Source organism: Nerophis ophidion, linkage group LG18 (genome assembly GCF_033978795.1).
Source record: "Nerophis ophidion isolate RoL-2023_Sa linkage group LG18, RoL_Noph_v1.0, whole genome shotgun sequence".
NCBI lineage: Eukaryota > Metazoa > Chordata > Actinopteri > Syngnathiformes > Syngnathidae > Nerophis > Nerophis ophidion.
In genome coordinates this window covers 22,980,414-22,999,945 of record NC_084628.1, presented here as the reverse complement: position 1 = coordinate 22,999,945, position 19,532 = coordinate 22,980,414, and the positions used below count along the sequence as shown (strand labels likewise).

The 19,532-nt window shown below is 40.6% G+C and overlaps 1 protein-coding gene across 7 annotated transcripts in view; it reads right to left on the bottom strand.

The window, feature by feature from the left end:
- LOC133536952 (latent-transforming growth factor beta-binding protein 4-like) overlaps positions 1 to 19,532 on the bottom strand; it is a 108,814-nt gene that overhangs the window by 53,520 nt on the left and 35,762 nt on the right. For 6 of the 7 annotated variants that reach the window (XM_061877708.1, XM_061877712.1, XM_061877710.1 and 3 more), the window contains 2 exons: positions 16,561 to 16,930; positions 8,310 to 8,488 (listed from right to left, as the gene is read on the bottom strand). In XM_061877708.1, the coding sequence (XP_061733692.1) occupies positions 8,310 to 8,488; positions 16,561 to 16,930 (549 nt within the window). The remainder of the gene's footprint in view (positions 1 to 8,309; positions 8,489 to 16,560; positions 16,931 to 19,532) is intronic. The other variant, XM_061877713.1, reaches the window with a different exon arrangement.

Sequence of the window (19,532 nt, the reverse complement as noted above, 5' to 3'; positions counted from 1 at the left end):
AAAAAATAAAGTTAATGAGTTTGAACATCAAATATCTTGTCTTTGTAGTGCATTCAATTGAATATGGGTTGAAAATGGTTTGCAAATCATTGTATTCCATTTATATTTACATCCAACACAATTTCCCAACTCATATGGAAACGGGGTATATATATATATATATATATATATATATATATATATATATATACACATTGTTACTTTATATGGAGTCGGCTCTTGGCCCCAAGCGAATTTTGTTTAGCCGAAACTTTTCCACTTTTTTCAAGTAAAAGGTTTGGACACCGTTGTTTTTTTTTTTTATCATCAACGGCATGAGCGGTCGTCCTCCATTTTGGCAACAAAGTCTTTCATGGCGTGCACACAACTTCTTTGCAAAGTTGATCATGTTGATGAATTCAAACAAATGTTTTAATAAATGTACGCCTCCAAAGTCAAAATGCTGTCAACAGTAAATAAAAAAATACAATTAATGGTGTCAGCGTACATCACGAGAAGTCACTTCAGAACATGGTGAGACTTTCGAATAAGTCGGATTGAGAAAAATGTGCTTCTTCCTACTCCTTTGCGAGCATGTTGAATTATGTAAGGACAAACATGTCTAACTTAGGTCGAAAGCAGAGGTTCACAAACTTTTCTCACCGAGGGCCACATACAGGAATATCGGTACTATCAAAGTACCACGGTAGTATTAATTAAAAAACATACCATACTGCTTCTGAAAAATACTGGTACTTTTTTTTCCGGACATGACATTGCCGGTAAAACGAGTAGACGCCCATTTTACACAAGGCACACACACAGAGCACGTACAAGTAGAAACAGTGTGGAAATAGAAAAGGAAGAATGTACTCTCTTTGACTTAAAAAATTAAAAATAAAGGTGAAGCTCTGCAAGAGGTGCTTAGCTCTATCTGTTGTTAGCCGTTAGCTAGCTACTTCTAAATCACTAGTCTTCATCGCCATGGTGACAAATAAACTAAGTTTCTTACAAATATCATTCCTGCAGAACGAAGAATAGCTAAACATGGTTCACTAAACAACGTAGGAAGATACAATAACTAACCGCTAACAGCAAGAGGACCAAACAAATGCCATGGGTGGGTTTAAAACTTTACAGACATAGACTGTAACAATACCAAGTACAAGAGCCGTACATAGCGGGACTCTCGCTGCTGTCTTGGATCCGCTTTGAACTGAACTCTCGCGGCTGTGTTGGAGCCACTATGGATTGAACTTTCACAGTATCATGTTAGACCCGCTCGACATCCATTGCTTTCGGTCCCCTGGAGGGGGGGGGTTGCCCACATCTGAGGTCCTCTCCAAGGTTTCTCATAGTCAGCATTGTCACTGACGTCCCACTGGATGTGAATTCTCCCTGCCCACTGGGTGTGAGTTTTCCTTGCCCTTTTGTGGGTTCTTCCGAGGATGTTGTAGTCGTAATGATTTGTGCAGTCCTTTGAGGCATTTGTGATTTGGGGCTATATAAATAAACATTGATTGATTGATTGATTGATTGTCGATAACACAATGAATACATCAATATTTTTTATTATTACAAAATCTTTTGTCTCTTTTATTGTTCATAAACTCATGAAATATGTCACTGGACACAGAAAAACTTTAATTTTGACCAATATATGACCCTAGAACTACTTGGTAATGGACTGATAGCAAAATTTGATGTGTCACCTAAAACTTATATAAAGTATCAAACAACAGAAGAATAAGTGCGTATTACATTTTAACTAAAGTGTAGATAGAACATATTAAGAGAAAATAAGCAGATATTAACAGTAAATGAACAAGTAAATTAGTAATCTATCATAATTTTGCCAACATAATAGAATCTTTGCTTATTTATTACTAAAAGAGAAGTTGTTGAGTATGTTCACTCTTATTCAATGATAACATTATTATTTAATTGCATTAACAAACATATTTAATGTGTCATAAGATTTTCTGTTAAAATAAAAGCTAAAATGATGATTTTGTTGTGGTCCCCTTTATTTTGAAAAGTATCGAAAAACATTTTGGTGCCGTTACCAAAGTGTCGGTATCAGGACAACCGTACTATTGACCGATACAAACATTAGTCCGACATGATATCAGCAGGAATCATGCATACCTTCATTATTTAGTGGTGTGGAATGTTAGAAAAGGTTTGATCAAGTGAAATGAGTCCAACAGAGAACAACAGTAGGTATGAAAAGCACTAACATATTTAATATTAACAATCTGGAAAGGACTTACGCTGTCTATAAGTCAAAGTAGAGTGGTATTTTTGAAATAAATTTTTTGGAAACAGAGTAGTCACAATAGTTTATTGAGCTCATGACGTAGTAAGTGGGGGGATGCGTACATGTTTGTTACTGGATATCATTTTATATGCTGCTGCTTTAGAGACTTTGTATTTGTAAGTAATATTATTCTATATTTGTTTGCATTGACAAATGTGCAATATTGTTTAATTAAGGACACTTATGTCTATATCTAGATTGCACAAATCCAATACTAATTTTGCTTACCTGTATATCGAATCAGGACACTTCTAGTTAAGTTGTACCGAAATTTCAGGTTTTCTCACTACATTGTCATTTTTTCTCTTTTTGCTTTAATTCGTAGTAGTTTTGTTGGATTTTATTCAAACAATATTCTTCGGGCCAACAAACCTCGAGCTGCTGTCCGTAAATGGCCCCAGGGCCACATTTTGGACCCTATGATTTGGCCCTCTAACAGAATATTTGTATGTCCATGATTTCCTACAGAACTAATGACCAAGAGCGGGGGTGTCCAAACATTTTCTACTAAAGGTCGCTGACAAGAACATTCCAGAATGCTGTTGCTGCTTTTAAAAAACAACTCAAAGTAGGTCAAGGTATGCTAAACAAATTAAAGTATGTATAAACTAAAAAAAGCACTCAAAGAGCGCAGGGCCTATTTCACAATAGTAAAAAAGTCCTGAATCCAAACAATGGTCCAGATCATCCCTGAAATGTAATTAGTTGTTCCCTATCCCATTTCTGACATTCCCTGAAAGTTTAATCAAAATTTGCCCATAACTTTTTGAGCTATCAATAGTGGGATGAAATAAAGAGGAGAGTCAGTCATCCACTATCTTTGTCTTTGCGGGTGGAGGCGGGGGTTGCAAACACCGAAGATGAAGCTTGTAACGTAAACATACCGTAACGTAGTAGAACATATTTTCATGGTTTTGTTCGAAAGAACACCTCTGACATGTTAGAACTACATGAACCAGCTCAGGGAGTGGTCTCCTGCTGGTGCCCAGAGTCAGGATCAAATATGGTGAAGCGCATGCGTTTCAGTTTTATGCTCCTAGAATCTGGAATAATCTTCCAGAAGATGTGAGACAGACCACCACGTTGACAATGTTCAAATCCAGGCTAAAACACTTTTATTTACGTAATTGTGCATGTGACAACTGACAGTATTTCATCCACACTATTTAATTCGAAATTGAAATAATGATTGTTTATGGTTTTACTTTGAATTATGTACGAATTGTGCTCTTTAAATTAACTTGCCACATCAGCTCCAAAATGTGATCTCTTTTCCCATTTCAGACATTTTCTGAACGATAGATGAAAATTTGCCTTAAACTTTTTTTGTTATCTATAGCGATGTGAAAGAAATTAAGTGAATTCTCTTTTCTGTCTCCACTATCTTTGGCGTTGTTCACACTGCAGGTCAATTCCGATAATTTTTTTGCCCATATGCGACCTGAATTGGATTTTTTAAGTGTAATTACGAATTTTTAATATCCAACCCAGGAGTCTTTTTTACGTACATATAAATCAGATATATGCAGTGTGAACGCTCTCACGCTCTGGTGGTATTTATCCGACAAGAATGTCATCAAAAAGTGATAGGGGTCAAGTTTATTTGCCAAAATAGACGGTTACAAAATAGATAGTTGACAAGTGAGCAAAAAACAGGCGAAAATAAAAATTTTTAGCAACTCACGTCAAAGTTCCACCACTCCGACTGCTCACCGACGTGCTCTTTGTGAAAGTAAAATCTCCCGAAAACTGGACTGAAGCTCTACATGAAACAAGAATGGGAAAGAATTCCACTTTCAAAGCTTCAACAATTAGTTTCCTCAGTTACCAAACGTTTATTGAGTGTTGTTAAAAGAAAAGGTGATGTAACACAGTGGTGAACATGCCCTTTCCCAACTACTTTGGCACGTGTTTCAGCCATGAAATTGTAAGTTAATTATTATTTGCAAAAAAAATAAAGTTTATGAGTTTGAACATCAAATATCTTGTCTTTGTAGTGCATTCAATTGAATATGGGTTGAAAAGGATTTGCAAATAATTGTATTTCGTTTATATTTACATCCAACCCAATTTCCCAACTCATATGGAAACGTGGTTAACTTAAACCGTGTATCTTGTAGTGTAGCTTGCTACAAATCACTGGGTTTAGCTTCCCCTGTTGCTTAGCTACATTTAATCTAGAGCTGGGCGTCAAACGTAAGGCCCGCAGTTTGGATCAGGCCCACGAACAGGTTTTATCCGGCCCACAAGATGAGTTTGCTAAGTATCAAAACGAACCAAAATGTTTTAATGAAAGAAACTGCTGTTCTAAATGTGTCCACCAGATGTCGTAATAGCAATTCTTTGTATCGTTGTAGATGATGCTACATGTGTAAAAAGAATTTACCACATATTGTTAGTGCACCAGTCGAGGAAAATTAGCTAACTACATAAATAACTTCCTGTAAATTGATTTTGATATTATTTTTTTATCTCAGTAGATTGAAAATTAACACCAATGAGTAGATTGATTAACATCATCATATAATTTATTCAGAAAGTATAAATCACAACAAATGAAGATAGAATACTATCAACCGCAACATGTAAGTGTAAGAAAACAACATTATGATTTGTGCATTTTCAGAATATGCTTGTTCTATTTTTAAACAAAATATAATAATTTGAAGATGTCCTTATTTGGAAGTTATCGTGCCGTGATTTTACCAGTCCAGCCCACTTGGGAGTAGATTTTCTACATGTGGCCCCCGATCTAAAATAAGTTTGACACCCTTGATCTGGAGTAACTTATAGTTTAGTTTACAACATTTTCTAAGTAGGTTGCCCATTACAGTGTAAATGACCATATAAGAAGACAGGATTTGACCCAAAAAATCAGAATTGGACATACGACCCTGCAGTGGGAACGTGCCTTTTGTCTCTGCAAAGCCGCTAAAACACGCACGCACGCACACACACACACAGAAAAGTAAATAATCCAGATCAGGCCCAAAATGTAATGCTATGTTGCTAACTAATTAATACTGACAATCACATTAACCCCTGGCAAATGTAATTAAGTATTTCCGTCACCTTAAATTCCACTGACTGCACCATCAGTGTTTCATACACTCAAACATGGCCGTCTGACCAGGGCGCGCGCACAAAAGCAGGAAGTGGTTAATGTTGTAATCGCATTGCAGGGATCTGGGCTGACTATGTTCGCCTTATCTGAAGCCCCCGAAGCAACATTTCAGCGGCGTGACATCAGCAGCAGCTTCATTTTGTGTATGTGTGTGTGCGTTCGTGCGTGGGTGCATGCACTGCGTCAATCATCGCGGCCATATCAGCTTCACATTGGCTATTAGAGAAAATAAGGATTAGGAGCTGCGACCTGGCTCAAACCCAGCACACGTCTGTGAGCTTAGCGTCATTCCTCAAAGATAAACACACATTAGCGCACACAATGAACATACACAATGTTACACGTTAGGTCACTGGAAACGTTTTATAGTCGACGCATTCAGCAACTAACAACTTCACTGCAATGTATGCAAAGAAGTCCACTGTATAATCTTCAAGCCATGTACGGTACCTTTATTTACGGCTTTTAAAATGATATTCAATCCCAGTGGCTACTATAGTGAGGCTATTTGAATAAAATACTCAAGGCAAATCTGCATTCTTGTTTGCCGAAATGCTGGGAATTCGCAAATTTGTCTTGACTTATTCCACTTCCATATCAGGTATGATCGGATGGATAATGTGCCGTGGAACTGTACTTTCTTTACCAAATAACTGTCCGTCAAGTGGCGAGAGTAGAAGAGCAGTGACCCTGAGGTAGGTCTTTAGCTCCCAGAAAAAGTTCCAAAACCATTTCCTAATCGCTGCCTTATTTCGTTTTACACAGGTGTCATATTCGACAAAACACCTTATGGCTGCCATTTTCAATGAAAAGCAATCAACGTTACTTCGCAACCATTGAGGCTGGACAAGGTGCCATATATGGACTTCTGAAGTCGAGTGGCACAATAAAATGTAAGGCAGGGATACATTCAAAACCTTAATGGTGTAGCACATAGGGGTGTCAAAAAATCGATTTTCGAATTAATCAATCAATTCATCAAAATGTTTTTTTTAAATAAAAAAAATACATGTATATTTTTTATCTGTCTTGTCTAAAAACTCAGGCAAATCATAGTGTTGATGTAGATGCCTTTATCTGCTGTACAGATTTACTTTAGAAAAGAGAAATGTTGGCTATTTCTCTTTTTGCCTTATTTTACTTTATTAAATCTTTGGGTAGAATTTTATTAAACAAAACCAGTTTTCCCCCATGTGAGGAGTGAGAGGAGTTTGGGGAAGCCATGGAAAACGACTACCGGACGGCTTCGAAGCGATTTTGGACCACCATCCACCGCCTCAGGAAGGGGAAGCAATGCACTGTCAACACCGTGTATGGTGCGGATGGTGTTCTGCTGACTTCGACTGCGGATGTTGTGGATCGGTGGAGGGAATACTTCGAAGACCTCCTCAATCCCACCAACACGTCCTTCTATGAGGAAGCGGTGCTTGGGGAATCTGTGGTGGGCTCTCTATTTCTGGGGCTGAGGTTGCTGAGGTAGTTAAAAAGCTCCTCAGCGGCAAGGCCCCAGGGTTGAATGAGATCCGCCCGGAGTTCCTTAAGGCTCTGGATGCTTTGGGGCTGTCTTGGTTGACAAGACTCTGCAACATCGTGGGGACATCGGGGGCGGTACCTCTGTATTGTCTGACCGGATGTGGTGGTCCCTCTCTTTAAGAAGGGGGAAGGAGGGTGTGTTCCAACTATCGTGGGATCACACTCCTCAGCCTTCCCGGTAAGGTTTATTCAGGTGTACTTGAGAGGAGGCTACGCCGGATTGTCGAACCTCGGATTTAGGAGGAACAGTGTGGTTTTCGTCCTGGTCGTGGAACTGTAGACCAGCTCTATACTCTCGGCAGGGTTCTTGAGGGTGCATGGGAGTTTGCCCAACCAGTCTACATGTGCTTTGTGGACTTGGAGAAGGCATTCGACCGTGTCCCTCGGGAAGTCCTGTGGGGAGTGCTCAGAGAGTATGGGGTATTGGACTGTGTTATTGTGGCGGTCCGCTCCCTGTATGATCAGTGCCAGAGCTTGGTCCGCATTGTCAGCAGTAGAATATAGCATATAGCAGTTAGCATTCCATGACCCACAATGCACTTCTGCTACGACCCTCCCCCGCTGAATTTTTATTGGTTGACGTGTATGTGATGATTGCTGACATTTTCTTCGTCTCACCCGCGAATTAGTTAAATAATATTGTTTGATATTTTACGGTAATGTGTTAATAATTTCACACATAAGTCGCTCCGGAGTATATGTCGCAAACTATGAAAAAAAATGCGACTTATAGTCCGAAAAATACGGTAACTTACAATGGCATTCTTTTTGTATGGTTTCAGTTTCACAAATCCTTCAGTAAATTCACCAAAATTTCACTGTGGTGTTATTGAGTCTATTTAGCTGATTGGAGAACTAGCTTCCTCAGCTACTAAGTCTATGACGATGACTTCTGTTTAGTTTGATCATCCGTTTCACTGTCGTTTTACAGGCAGTGTTTGAACACAGTTTAACATTTACAAAATGTTTCTGTGTCAATAACTCATTTTACAATATATATACCTGCGGCTTATTGTCGGGTGCGGCTAATATATGGAAATATTTTTTGCCCAGTGTGCTTCATAGTCCGGAAAATACGGTATGCTGCTACTTTGGGACTACATCGACAAAAAGGCACCTTTTTTTGCTGTGACCTGCCTTGATATGTAAATGACGTCCCGCTTATGATTGGCTAAAATGTCCTTGCAAACAGAAATGTTATTTGATAAAGCACACATGTGGATGGAGATGTTTCAACACCTTATAAAAGCCCTATGAGACAATGATTTAGGGGTGTATCAATAAACGTTGATTGATTGATTGATTGATTGATTGATTGAAAAGCATCCATGCTCATGTATCCTAATTCTCTACCTGTGGTGACATTTCTCTCCCGAGTCTTTGGCGTTCTCACGTTGCTCGACACGAACGATGGCGTCGAAGCTCCGAGTTTCTTTTTCTCTTTCTCTATGTGCTTCACCAGGGCGGCGGCGATCTTGTCTCTTCTTCCTCCCACAGTTTTCTTGAGCAGTACGGCCTGGGCCTCGCGCAGACTGTCAAACACACAGCAATAAAACTGTTACACGGTTAAAAACCACGCACACAGCGTCCTATTTAAGTGGTGGAAGATTTATTTGTCCTTCCTGCTCTTTCCTCAACCAAAACGCTTCAGATGGCGACAGCGGGCGGGAATTAGCGTAAAGTTTATTTGAGGACTTTCATAGAGATAAGGTCCATTAAACACGTCTAGAAAAAGTGTGGCTGTGGTTTAAGCCATTAGACATCAGACATAATTTCTTCTTCAACAGAAATAACATAAATCCTCCTGAGAAACAGCGTCCTTTGCAGTGGACATTTGTTTTTTTGGTCCATTTTTTGTGTCAGTTGCACATTTTGGTCAAAAACAAACCTGTTATGCACAATAGTATTTATTATTGTCAGGCCAATCATTAGTACTTGTGTGTTTCTAAGGCTGTCAATTTTTGGGCACCACACGATTCGATTCAATTCTTGGGGGGTAAGGATTCGATTCAGAATCAATTCTCGATTTAAAATCAATAATTTTTTAATAACATTGGGTGCCAGTTCCATGAGAAACTACATTTTAATTTTCCTGAGGGAACTCTCCTGAAGGAATCAATAAAGTACTATCTATCTATCTATTCGTCTATAAAATAGATACACAGCTCTGACAAACGTACATAAAAAAAACATGATTTCTTTAATAGAATTCTACTCAAACATTTACTGAAGTCAAATACAAATAAGGCAACAAGACAAGTATCCCAGACTTGAAGTGAAGTGAATTATATTTATATTTATAGCATTTTTCTCTAGTGCCTCAAAGCACTTTACATGATAAAACTTGTTATCTACATCTTTAAGTTACATTTAAACCTGTGTGGGTGGCACTTGGAGCAGGTGGCTAAAGCATCTTGCCCAAGAACATAACGGCTGTGACGAGGACGGTGGGAGCGGGAATCGAACCTGGAACCCTTAAGTTGCCACGCCGTCCCCAAAATCCTCCTTCTCCTTTGCCAAAGTAAAACTGTACAGGTGATATGGGCATCTACATCAATAATATGATTTTCCTTAATGGCAGGAAAATGACAGATTTTTTTTTAAATGTTTTAAAAATAAAATCTAAATAAATGTGTTTGGTTTTTTTTAATCAATTTTTTATTCTTTTTTTTAAATCATCTAAAAATCGTTACAAACAAGAATAGCGATTCATTCAAAAATAAGATTTTTTGGGACACCCCTATAATTTACTGATTTTATTGCTGGTTAAATGCTAATAGCTAGCATCTGCTCATACAAGTGCGTCCCAATTAATTCCAATATGAAACTAAACTGATTTCAGGAGTTCAGTTCAGACAAATAAAGCAATTAAAGGCTCAGAAAGTATATACAATAAAAAATATTCAATATTAATTGAGATGTCGCTGTAAAATTGAAATTACATTCTGGTGCCCAAATTGAATTTTTAATAAAACCTAATTCTAAACATTGTCCTCTCACATCAATTTCTTGTAACGGTCAGAAGTGGTGTCCTGATTCAAATGTTTTACTTTTTGATACGATGTCGGTATTGGAGCATTGAGTATTGCACAATACTGACATTGATACAATACGATATCAGCAGTTAGCTTATACACTTTTATTATTTTGTAGTGTGAAATGCTGGAAAAGTTTTGATCAAGAGGAAAAGAGTCAATAGTAGGTATGAAAAACACTTACATATTTATCATTAACTGTCTGGAATTGAATTGGAGTGGTATTTTTTATTTTTTTAAACACCGAGTGGTCACAACAATTTATTGAGCTCATGACATTGTAAGTGGAGTGATGCGGACACGTTTGTTACTGTATACCCTCTAATTATTTGATACCTGTTTATATTGACAAATGTGCTGTTTTGGACTGCATTATTGTTCAGAGGACACTTACTACGTCTCTTTAGCTTGTGTGTTATTGTGTGCTTAGCTGTTGTGTAGCTGTTGGCTCCTTATAGCCTATTTTCTACCTTAAAAACTAAAATAGATGAAAAGACCAACATTGGGCGTTAATTGGAGGACATTTAGATGTTAGTTGGTTGTCCAGCTTTGCACAAGTAAACTGCAGGACTTGTATCAGACATTTGACAAGCAAGCCCACATAATCCCATACTTTGCTGACATCCGATATCAATATGGGCTTGGGACACTCCTAAAAAATGAGTTTATAAATAAGTAGTTCAAAATAGAGAGTTGCTTTTCAGTGATTATTTGGAACAGGGGTGTCTAACGTACGGCCCGGGGACACTTTTGGTCCTCAGCTTTTTTGGGCCCATGGCAAATTGTGAAGATGAAATTAAATATTGACATATATGATTAAATATTCCATTAATTAACATTTGCTTTGTCATTTAAATCACCAAGCTAAGATGTGAATGTTTCTTCCATACATTTTAGCATATTGGGATTTACATTGGTTTTCTTTTAGCATCCTTTCATTTTTGTGTTTGTGGTCCTCGTTGTAAACATTGTGGACACACTTGCTGCAGAACAACACATTCATCATTTTTGTTTTGAGGGACACAAAGCAGGGTTTAGAAGCTGCGTTTGGTGATAAACAGGGAATTCTTCAAGCTCTTTTTCAAGTATTTTTATGTTCATTCCACACACACACAGCCTATCTTTGAGTCAACACAGAGCAGTTTTATCCTTCCTCAAGTAAAAAAATAGACCCTCAGGCTGCTCGAACTCCCACGGTCTGACCTGACTGAGGCCATGACCTGCGACCTCAACCAGGGGGGGAGCCTCCTGCTTGAGGCCGCGACAGGAGTTGACACTTCAACACTAAGATCTGGGAAAGTGAGAGTGTGTGTCCTTGTTTTTGCATCTCACGAAAGTGCTGCCACTCCTCACAGCAGTGATAGGGTTCAATGCAGGTCCGTCCAAAGTTTGGCCTGCGGGCCATTTGCGGCCCGCAGCTAATTTTTTAAACAGCATGTGCCACATTCTAAAAATAATATTTAAACAGATACTAAAAAAGTGGAACAAAAGAGCTAAAAGGTGAAATGTAACAAGAAAAAGTTGCAATATTGACTCTAATAACACAAAGATGCCGTGCAGGCAGTTTTTGGCAGTCATTGCTCAAAAAACAGAGGGTGCATGGGAGTTTGCCCAACCAGTCTACATGTGCTTTGTGGACTTGGAGAAGGCATTCGACCGTGTCCCTCGGGAAGTCCTGTGGGGAGTGCTCAGAGAGTATGGGGTATCGGACTGTCTTATTGTGGCGGTCCGCTCCCTGTACGATCAGTGCCAGAGCTTGGTCCGCATTGCCGGCAGTAAGTCGAACACATTTCCAGTGAGGGTTGGACTCCGCCAAGGCTGTCCTTTGTCACTGATTCTGTTCATAACTTTTATGGACAGAATTTCTAGGCGCAGTCAAGGCGTTGAAGGGTTCCGGTTTGGTGATCGCAGGATTAGGTCTCTGCTTTTTGCAGATGATGTGGTCCTGATGGCTTCATCTGACCGGGATCTTCAGCTCTCACTGGATCGGTTTGCAGCTGAGTGCGAAGCGACCGGAATAAGAATCAGCACCTCCAAGTCCGAGTCCATGGTTCTCGCCCGGAAAAGGGTGGAATGCCATCTCCGGGTTGGGGAGGAGACCCTGCCCCAAGTGGAGGAGTTCAAGTACCTAGGAGTCTTGTTCACGAGTGAGGGAAGAGTGGATCGTGAGATCGACAGGCGGATCGGTGTGGCGTCTTCAGTAATGCGGACGTTGTACTGAACCGTTGTGGTGAAGAAGGAGCTGAGCCGGAAGGCAAAGCTCTCAATTTACCGATCGATCTACGTTCCCATCCTCACCTACGGTCATGAGCTTTGGGTCATGACCGAAAGGATAAGATCACGGGTACCAGCGGCCGAAATGAGTTTCCTCCGCCGTGTGGCGGGGCTCTCCCTTAGAGATAGAGTGAGAAGCTCTGCCATCCGGGAGGAACTCAAAGTAAAGCCGCTGCTCCTTCACATCGAAAGGGGCCAGATGAGGTGGTTCGGGCATCTGGTCAGGATGCCACCCGAACGCCTCCCTAGGGAGGTGTTTAGGGCACGTCCAACCGGTAGGGGGGCAAAGGGAAGACCCAGGACACGTTGGGAAGAATATGTCTCCCGGCTGGCCTGGGAACGCCTCGGGATCCCCCGGGAAGAGCTAGACGAAGTGGCTGGGGAGAGGGAAGTCTGGGTTTCCCTTCTTAGGCTGTTGCCCCCGCGACCCAACCTCGGATAAGCGGAAGAAGATGGATGGATGGATGGATGGATGCTCAAAAAATAATAGATCAAAATCAATTATCCATCCTTCCATCTTCTTCCGCTTATCCGAGGTCGGGTCGCGGGGGCAGCAGCCTAAGCAGGGAAGCCCAGACTTCCCTCTCCCCAGCCACTTAGTCCAGCTCTTCCCGGGGGATCCCGAGGCGTTCCCAGGCCAGCCGGGAGACATAGTCTTCCCAACGTGTCCTGGGTCTTCCCCGTGGCCTCCTACTGGTTGGACGTGCCCTAAACACCTCCCTCGGGAGGCGTTCGAGTGGCATCCTGACCAGATGCCCGAACCACCTCATCTGGCTCTTCTCGATGTGGAGGAGCAGCGGCCTTACTTTGAGCTCCTCCCGGATGACAGAGCTTCTCACCCTATCTCTAAGGGAGAGCCCCGCCACACGGCGGAGGAAACTCATTTCGGCCGCTTGTACCCGTGATCTTATCCTTTCGGTCATGACCCAAAACTCATGACCATAGGTGAGGATGGGAACGTAGATCGACCGGTAAATTGAGAGCTTTGCCTTCCGGCTCAGCTCCTTCTTCACCACAACGGATCGGTACAACGTCCGCATTACTGAAGACGCCGCACCGATCCGCCTGTCGATCTCACGATCCACTCTCGTGAACAAGACTCCTAGGTACTTGAACTCCTCCACTTGGGGCAGGGTCTCCTCCCCAACCCGGAGATGGCACTCCACCCTTTTCCACCCAAAATCAATTATTGACCTACTATTCAAGGCTCCAATTATTTCACATCAAATATTCCACATTGAAATATTTTCTTTTTTTTTTTTCTTTTTTACAAAGTGCGCAAAACATTACAAAAATAATAAAAACTTATAATGACCAGATCGCTAGATCTGAAGTTAATCAAGATACTTAAGCGTTCAAAGTAATTTAAAAACTGTTTAACACTTTTATGAGGGGGTCTTTTTTTAAACTGTCATTACTTAATGACAGTTAATAATAAATTTAAATTATTGTTTATTGATCAATGTTTTATTGACCTTTCCAAAGCCCCAATTACTTCACATTAAAAGGTGCCATATATAGTAATGTGGCCAGAAAGGGTACAACAATCAGTCAAAATTCTGTAGTCCCCTCCCACTCTCCATGACTGAGAGATTGCCAGATACACAGCCGAATCCGGATCTTACTCCAAGGAACTTCAAATGGCAATAGACGAGTCCTACCCTTTAGGTTTCTCTTGTTTGTGCTTCTTGCAAGATGGTTTACTAAGTAATTATGCTACATTTTTCTGATGTCCATTAGCCAAATGTATTTGTAAAGTTACGCCGCAATATTTTCGTCGGGAGTTGGGACACATTGTAGGCATTACCCTGGACCACCATCAAAATAATTATATATAATAATATATATTATATTATATATGTCATAGGCCTACTTTGATGGCAAGCCAAGGCCAACAGTAAAATTACAGCCACATTTTGTTCAGCATAACTCCAAGTTGCATCCAATCTGACGCACTGCATTCTCTTCCATGTACGCACATCACCATCTTTCAGTGCAGAGTGCAATTTTATGAGCCAATCCACGTTACGCATAAATCATGTAGCTGACTGCCATTTCAATACGCAAACCAAAAAATCATTACATGTAATGCATTATATTGTGCCAAGCAAATACCACCCCATATATGCTTGATGCACATACAGTACCAGAAACCGCAATTAGCCGTGCTAATGTTGGAACGCATTTCCTCAGTTTATCAGCATATTGAGAAGGAAATAGGCACTGACACTACCCGAGATTACAGGGACGGCGTGGCGCGGTTGGGAGAGTGACTATGCCAGCAACCTGAGGGTTCCTGGTTCGATCCCCACCTTCTACCAACCTCGTCACGTCCGTTATGTCCTTGAGTAAGACACTTCACCCTTGCTCCTGATGGGTCGTGGTTAGGGACTTGCTGCCATGCTCCCGCCATCAGTGTGTGAATGTGTGTGTGAATGGGTGAATGTAATAGTGTCAAAGCGCTTTGAGTAACTTGACGGTAGAAAAGCACTATGCAAGTATAACCCATTTACATTACCCATATCCACATAAGTTTTATATGTCGAAAATATATTTTGCCATGTCAGTTGGATGACGCATCGACATACAGGCTAACGGGCATATATTTCCCCCGTTAGCCTGTATGTTGGTGTGTCATTGACTGGGCTAGCATGCTAAGTAAGCATTACACTAATGTAATGGTGCTTCACTCCTAAGCATTCGTTGCACGAACATACTAGCTTTGTTAGACAAGATCATAGACTGTACTGGACAATACAGTTGCCATACCAAATGACCAATTCCATTTATTACAAGTAATAAGAAAACGTAAATGCCTGATTTACCTATCAAGGAGAAAATTTGCAAGTTTGGCGTCAGATGAAAACATCTTCTCTGCCTTCAATCATCTCCATCTTTCAAAGGCATCCCCGATACAAATCCTTGTTTTGTTCCTGGCTTTGTCAAAAATAAGTTGAGAATCGTAAGGATGCATTTTAGATTTACTAAGGTCTGACACGTTTAGTAACTTAACCAGTGGCAGTAGCTCGACAAAGAGGGTGGTGCGTAACTGGCAAACTGGATGTGACACATTCCCAGACTTTCTAATTGGTCAAATTGTGAAGGGCGGGGCATCAAAATTAAAATAATAGCAATATTTCGGGGCTGTAAATCTAATTTTGAAATGAGCATAGCCCGGCTGACCTACCGTTATCAGTTATAAAGGTATTCGAAAAGAACATGATTTATTAATACCTTTAGACATATCAGGGCCAATTTAATGATAACTTAACACAAAATGACTACACCTTTAAATTGTTAGCACCTTTAAATATTCCACTTTGAAATATTTTTGGGGGAAAATATTGCATATTTTCTGTGTTTGCCATATACAAAACAAGGTTTTGTTTGACAAATAAAACGAAACATGAAAAATAAAAAAAAGTGACAATCAATAAATAAATCTGATGTTGATATGGAGACTTAAGCGTTGAAAGTAAGAAAAAAAAGTCGATTACCTTTTTTTACACACTAATGAGTGGGGGCCATTTTGGATCCCCGAGGAGATTAGTGGGATTTTTTTGTAACAGCCATTATTATAAAAAACATCAATGAATTGAAATCTATGTTGTTATTAATTATGAAGTTATCTTAGGCTGCAATTACTCTACATCAAATATACCAGTTTGACATTTTTTTGAGGGAAAAATATTGCATATATCATGTGTTTACCATTAAAACGGGGTTTTGACAAAAAGGGCATAATACAGAAATAAACAACTTTATATCTATGGTTAGACCTAAAGTTGATCTTGAGATTTAAGCACTGAATTAAAAAAAATAATATATGACTAATGTTTAACATTTTTTTCAACAAGAACATTCTGGGTCTTGCTGACCAAACTTGAGAGGAGCCCTAAAGGTAAAAAAAATAAATATATATATATACATACATGTATATATATATATGTGTACCCCGCCTTCCGCCAGATTGTAGCTGAGATAGGCACCAGCGCCCCTCGCCACCCCAAAGGGAATAAGCAGTAAAAAATGGATGGATGGATGTATATATATATATATATATATATATATATATATATATATATATATATATATATATATATATATTGTATTGGTCTTGAAAATGGCCCCTCTGTACTTAATTTTTTCAGTGTGCGGCCTGTAGTGAAAACAGTTTGCACATCCCTGGTCTAAGGTGAGGAGCTCCACCTGCTGCTTCAATGCACAAACTGCAACAATTAGCGCTTCAAAAAGAGGCTGTGGGAAGACAGAAGGGGACACAATTTAAGTCTCACCTGAGAAAATTCTTCTTTGCTGCGACAGGCTTCATGTCCTCAATCTGAGACTGTCTGCTCTCTCTGCTGGAGTTTGGACGTTCCTCAGCGGAGAACTTGGCCTCCTTTACATCCTGCAGACTTCTTCTTTTGTCACCTTCAACTCCAGCTCCTAGGAGTCTCACATTCTCACCAACAGGAGGTGCTTCGGCAGAGAGTTGAAGATCTTTGACTCCTGGAGGAGCACCGGAGGAGGGCGGGATTAGGTGCTGGACAGGGGCTATGTTTGAGATGTAGGAAGCGACGCTGGATGGTGACGTCGTTGCCTTCGTAACCAAACACTGACGTTTTGGACATGAGGCAGTGCCACGGCAACCAGGGAGACACCTCCCTGCAGGAGGAGAGGAGTAGAAGAAAAGGTGAGTAATAAAGTGGAACGCTGTGATTCAGGGATTGGCCTTTAGGGGGCAGTGGTGTTTGCCTGCCAGACAGACCAAGAGAGGAAGTCGCACTGAAGTGATAAAGTGCTGATTTTTTTGCCTCATTAGACTCAGTTGACATGACAATATTTGATCTAAGCCCATTTTGAACTGAACAGGAAGTCACTGTGTAAATAAACGTTACTTATGTTGGGATTTACAGATAAGGAAGTTACCAACACTACAACATACACTGAAAGTTTTTCCTTTAAATCCCCCTCTGTTATGGATGGTTATGGAGACTAACTCAACTAAACCAGTATCTCTTAGAGCTCTGGTTCACTCTGCCATCCACTCTTCTACTTCCTTTTTATGAAAAATCCATTCGTAAAAACCTCATTCAGAATTTGGGTTCCGTTTCAGCGCTAGTTTGGCTTACAGACTATATCTCGTCTTGCACCCATCACTGCTAATCATGCTTTCCGTCCCTCTCTTGTCGATAGTGCCTTTTTAGGTTGGGGATAAACAACATTAAATATGTATACATTGACAACACTTTTGCCTCTTTGCAGCAACTTTGTGATGCATTTTCTAGATATGTACAGATCCGCAGTTTTGTTCGTAATACTTTTCTCAGGTTTCCAAACTAACACAGCTTTAGTTGCTTTTTTGACTTTAAATGACACATTTCCAAATACATTTTTCATCTACGCCCGGTAGAGATGCGCGGATAGGCAATTATATAATCCGCAACCGCATCACCAAAGTCGTCATCCACCCGCCGTCCACCCGAACCAACATTTTATCAGAACCGCAACCGCCCGCCACCCGCCCGCTGAAATACATCAGAGGTCGGCCACCTTTACCACTCACAGACCTATTTAAATTCGTTTTACAGAGTAATGAAGATAATGGGAGCCGCTAACGTTCTCGCGAATATCAAATGGCATTTATCCTGATGACAAGAATATGGGTGTGCTGTGAAGCCTTTGCCTTTGACTCCTTCAACAACATGTACAAACCGATTGTTAGTCCGGCAACATGTGTGCAGCTTCCGCAATCACACGTACAAGATTGAAAGGCATACTGGGTGATACAGAGTACACTGATGTTTGTGATATAAACAATTTTAACACTCTTACTATTATGCGCCACGCTGTGAAGCCACACCAAACAAGATTGACAAACACATTTCAAGAGAACATCCTCACAGTAACACAACATAAACGCAACACAACAAATGTAGAGTTCTTATATCTGTCAGTAAAGTCGCAATGAAAGCACTAATACATACCGGTGTAGTGAGTCCTACTGAACCTTGTGTGAGGAGACGCTGCTCCGTTGTTGATTTAAGTAAAGTCTGAATGTCATTAAAACCGTTAGCTCCATCTTTTGACACTTCTTCCACTCCCGTCTATGCACGCTACACTGCTACAACAAAAAGGACGGAGAAAAGACGCTGTCGAAGGTGAGCCACGTCAATATGACCGCCCACAACACGGCGCATCCTGAAGCGACTGTCAGAAAGCGGCTTGAAGATGATCTGTAAAACATCATCTTTGCGGATTGGGGACGGCGTGGCAAAGTTGCTAGAGTGGCTGTGCCAGCAATCTGAGGGTTACTGGTTCAATCCCCACCTTCTACCATACTAGTCACATCCGTTGTGTCCTTGGGCATGACACTTCACCCATGCTCCTGATGGGTCCTGGTGAGCGCTTTGCATGGCAGCTCCCGCCGTCAGTGGGTGAATGTGTGTGTGTGAATGGGCGAATGTAGAAATACGGTCAAAGCGCTTAGGGCTCCTTAAAAAGGGGTAGAAAAGCGCTATACAAGTACAACCCATTTACCATTACCTATGCAACATTTTGACCAAAGAACCACTATCACATGTTATGTAGACCACAAGGAAGTGTTTTCAATTTAGAAAAAATATATAAAAATATGACCCATTTAATGCGCCCTATAATTGGGTGCGCCTTTTGTATTAAAATAGACCTGACTCGACCCACTCATCGGCAGTGCCTCTTATAATCCGGTGCGCCCTATGGTCCGGAAAATCCCGTACTTTGTCTTTGGTAACTGCCGAAAAGATAGAACCGAATCCTCTAAGCGGACTATTTTGGGTAGCCTTTCTGTCATCTTCTCTTAGCAAATCCATAAAGAACTTGCTAGCATTCACTACTTTGTTGGCTAGAAAACTCATTGTGCTAAATTGGAAGGCTGCAGCTCCTTCCTGCCACACCTGCTGGATTATCTTTAAACCGTAAAAAATAGTTATACAATGGATGGTTGTTCTGTGAAGTTCCAGGAAGTATGGGGTTGTTTCCTAAAATATGTAAAAGAGACTGATCTCAAATTTAACGCTGATTGAAAAGTGATTGAAAGGTAGATAATTGATGAGCCTTTTGGCTGCTTTTGTGTATTGCTGCACCGCGTTGGGTACACTCAAGAGTGCAGCTGTATGTGGCTTCATGTCAATATTTGCCTGATTTATGTTTTTTTATTTTATATATCCTTTTAGTGGGTGACTTGTTAGGGGGAGGAAAAAGGAACATTTGACACGTGTTTAATTGT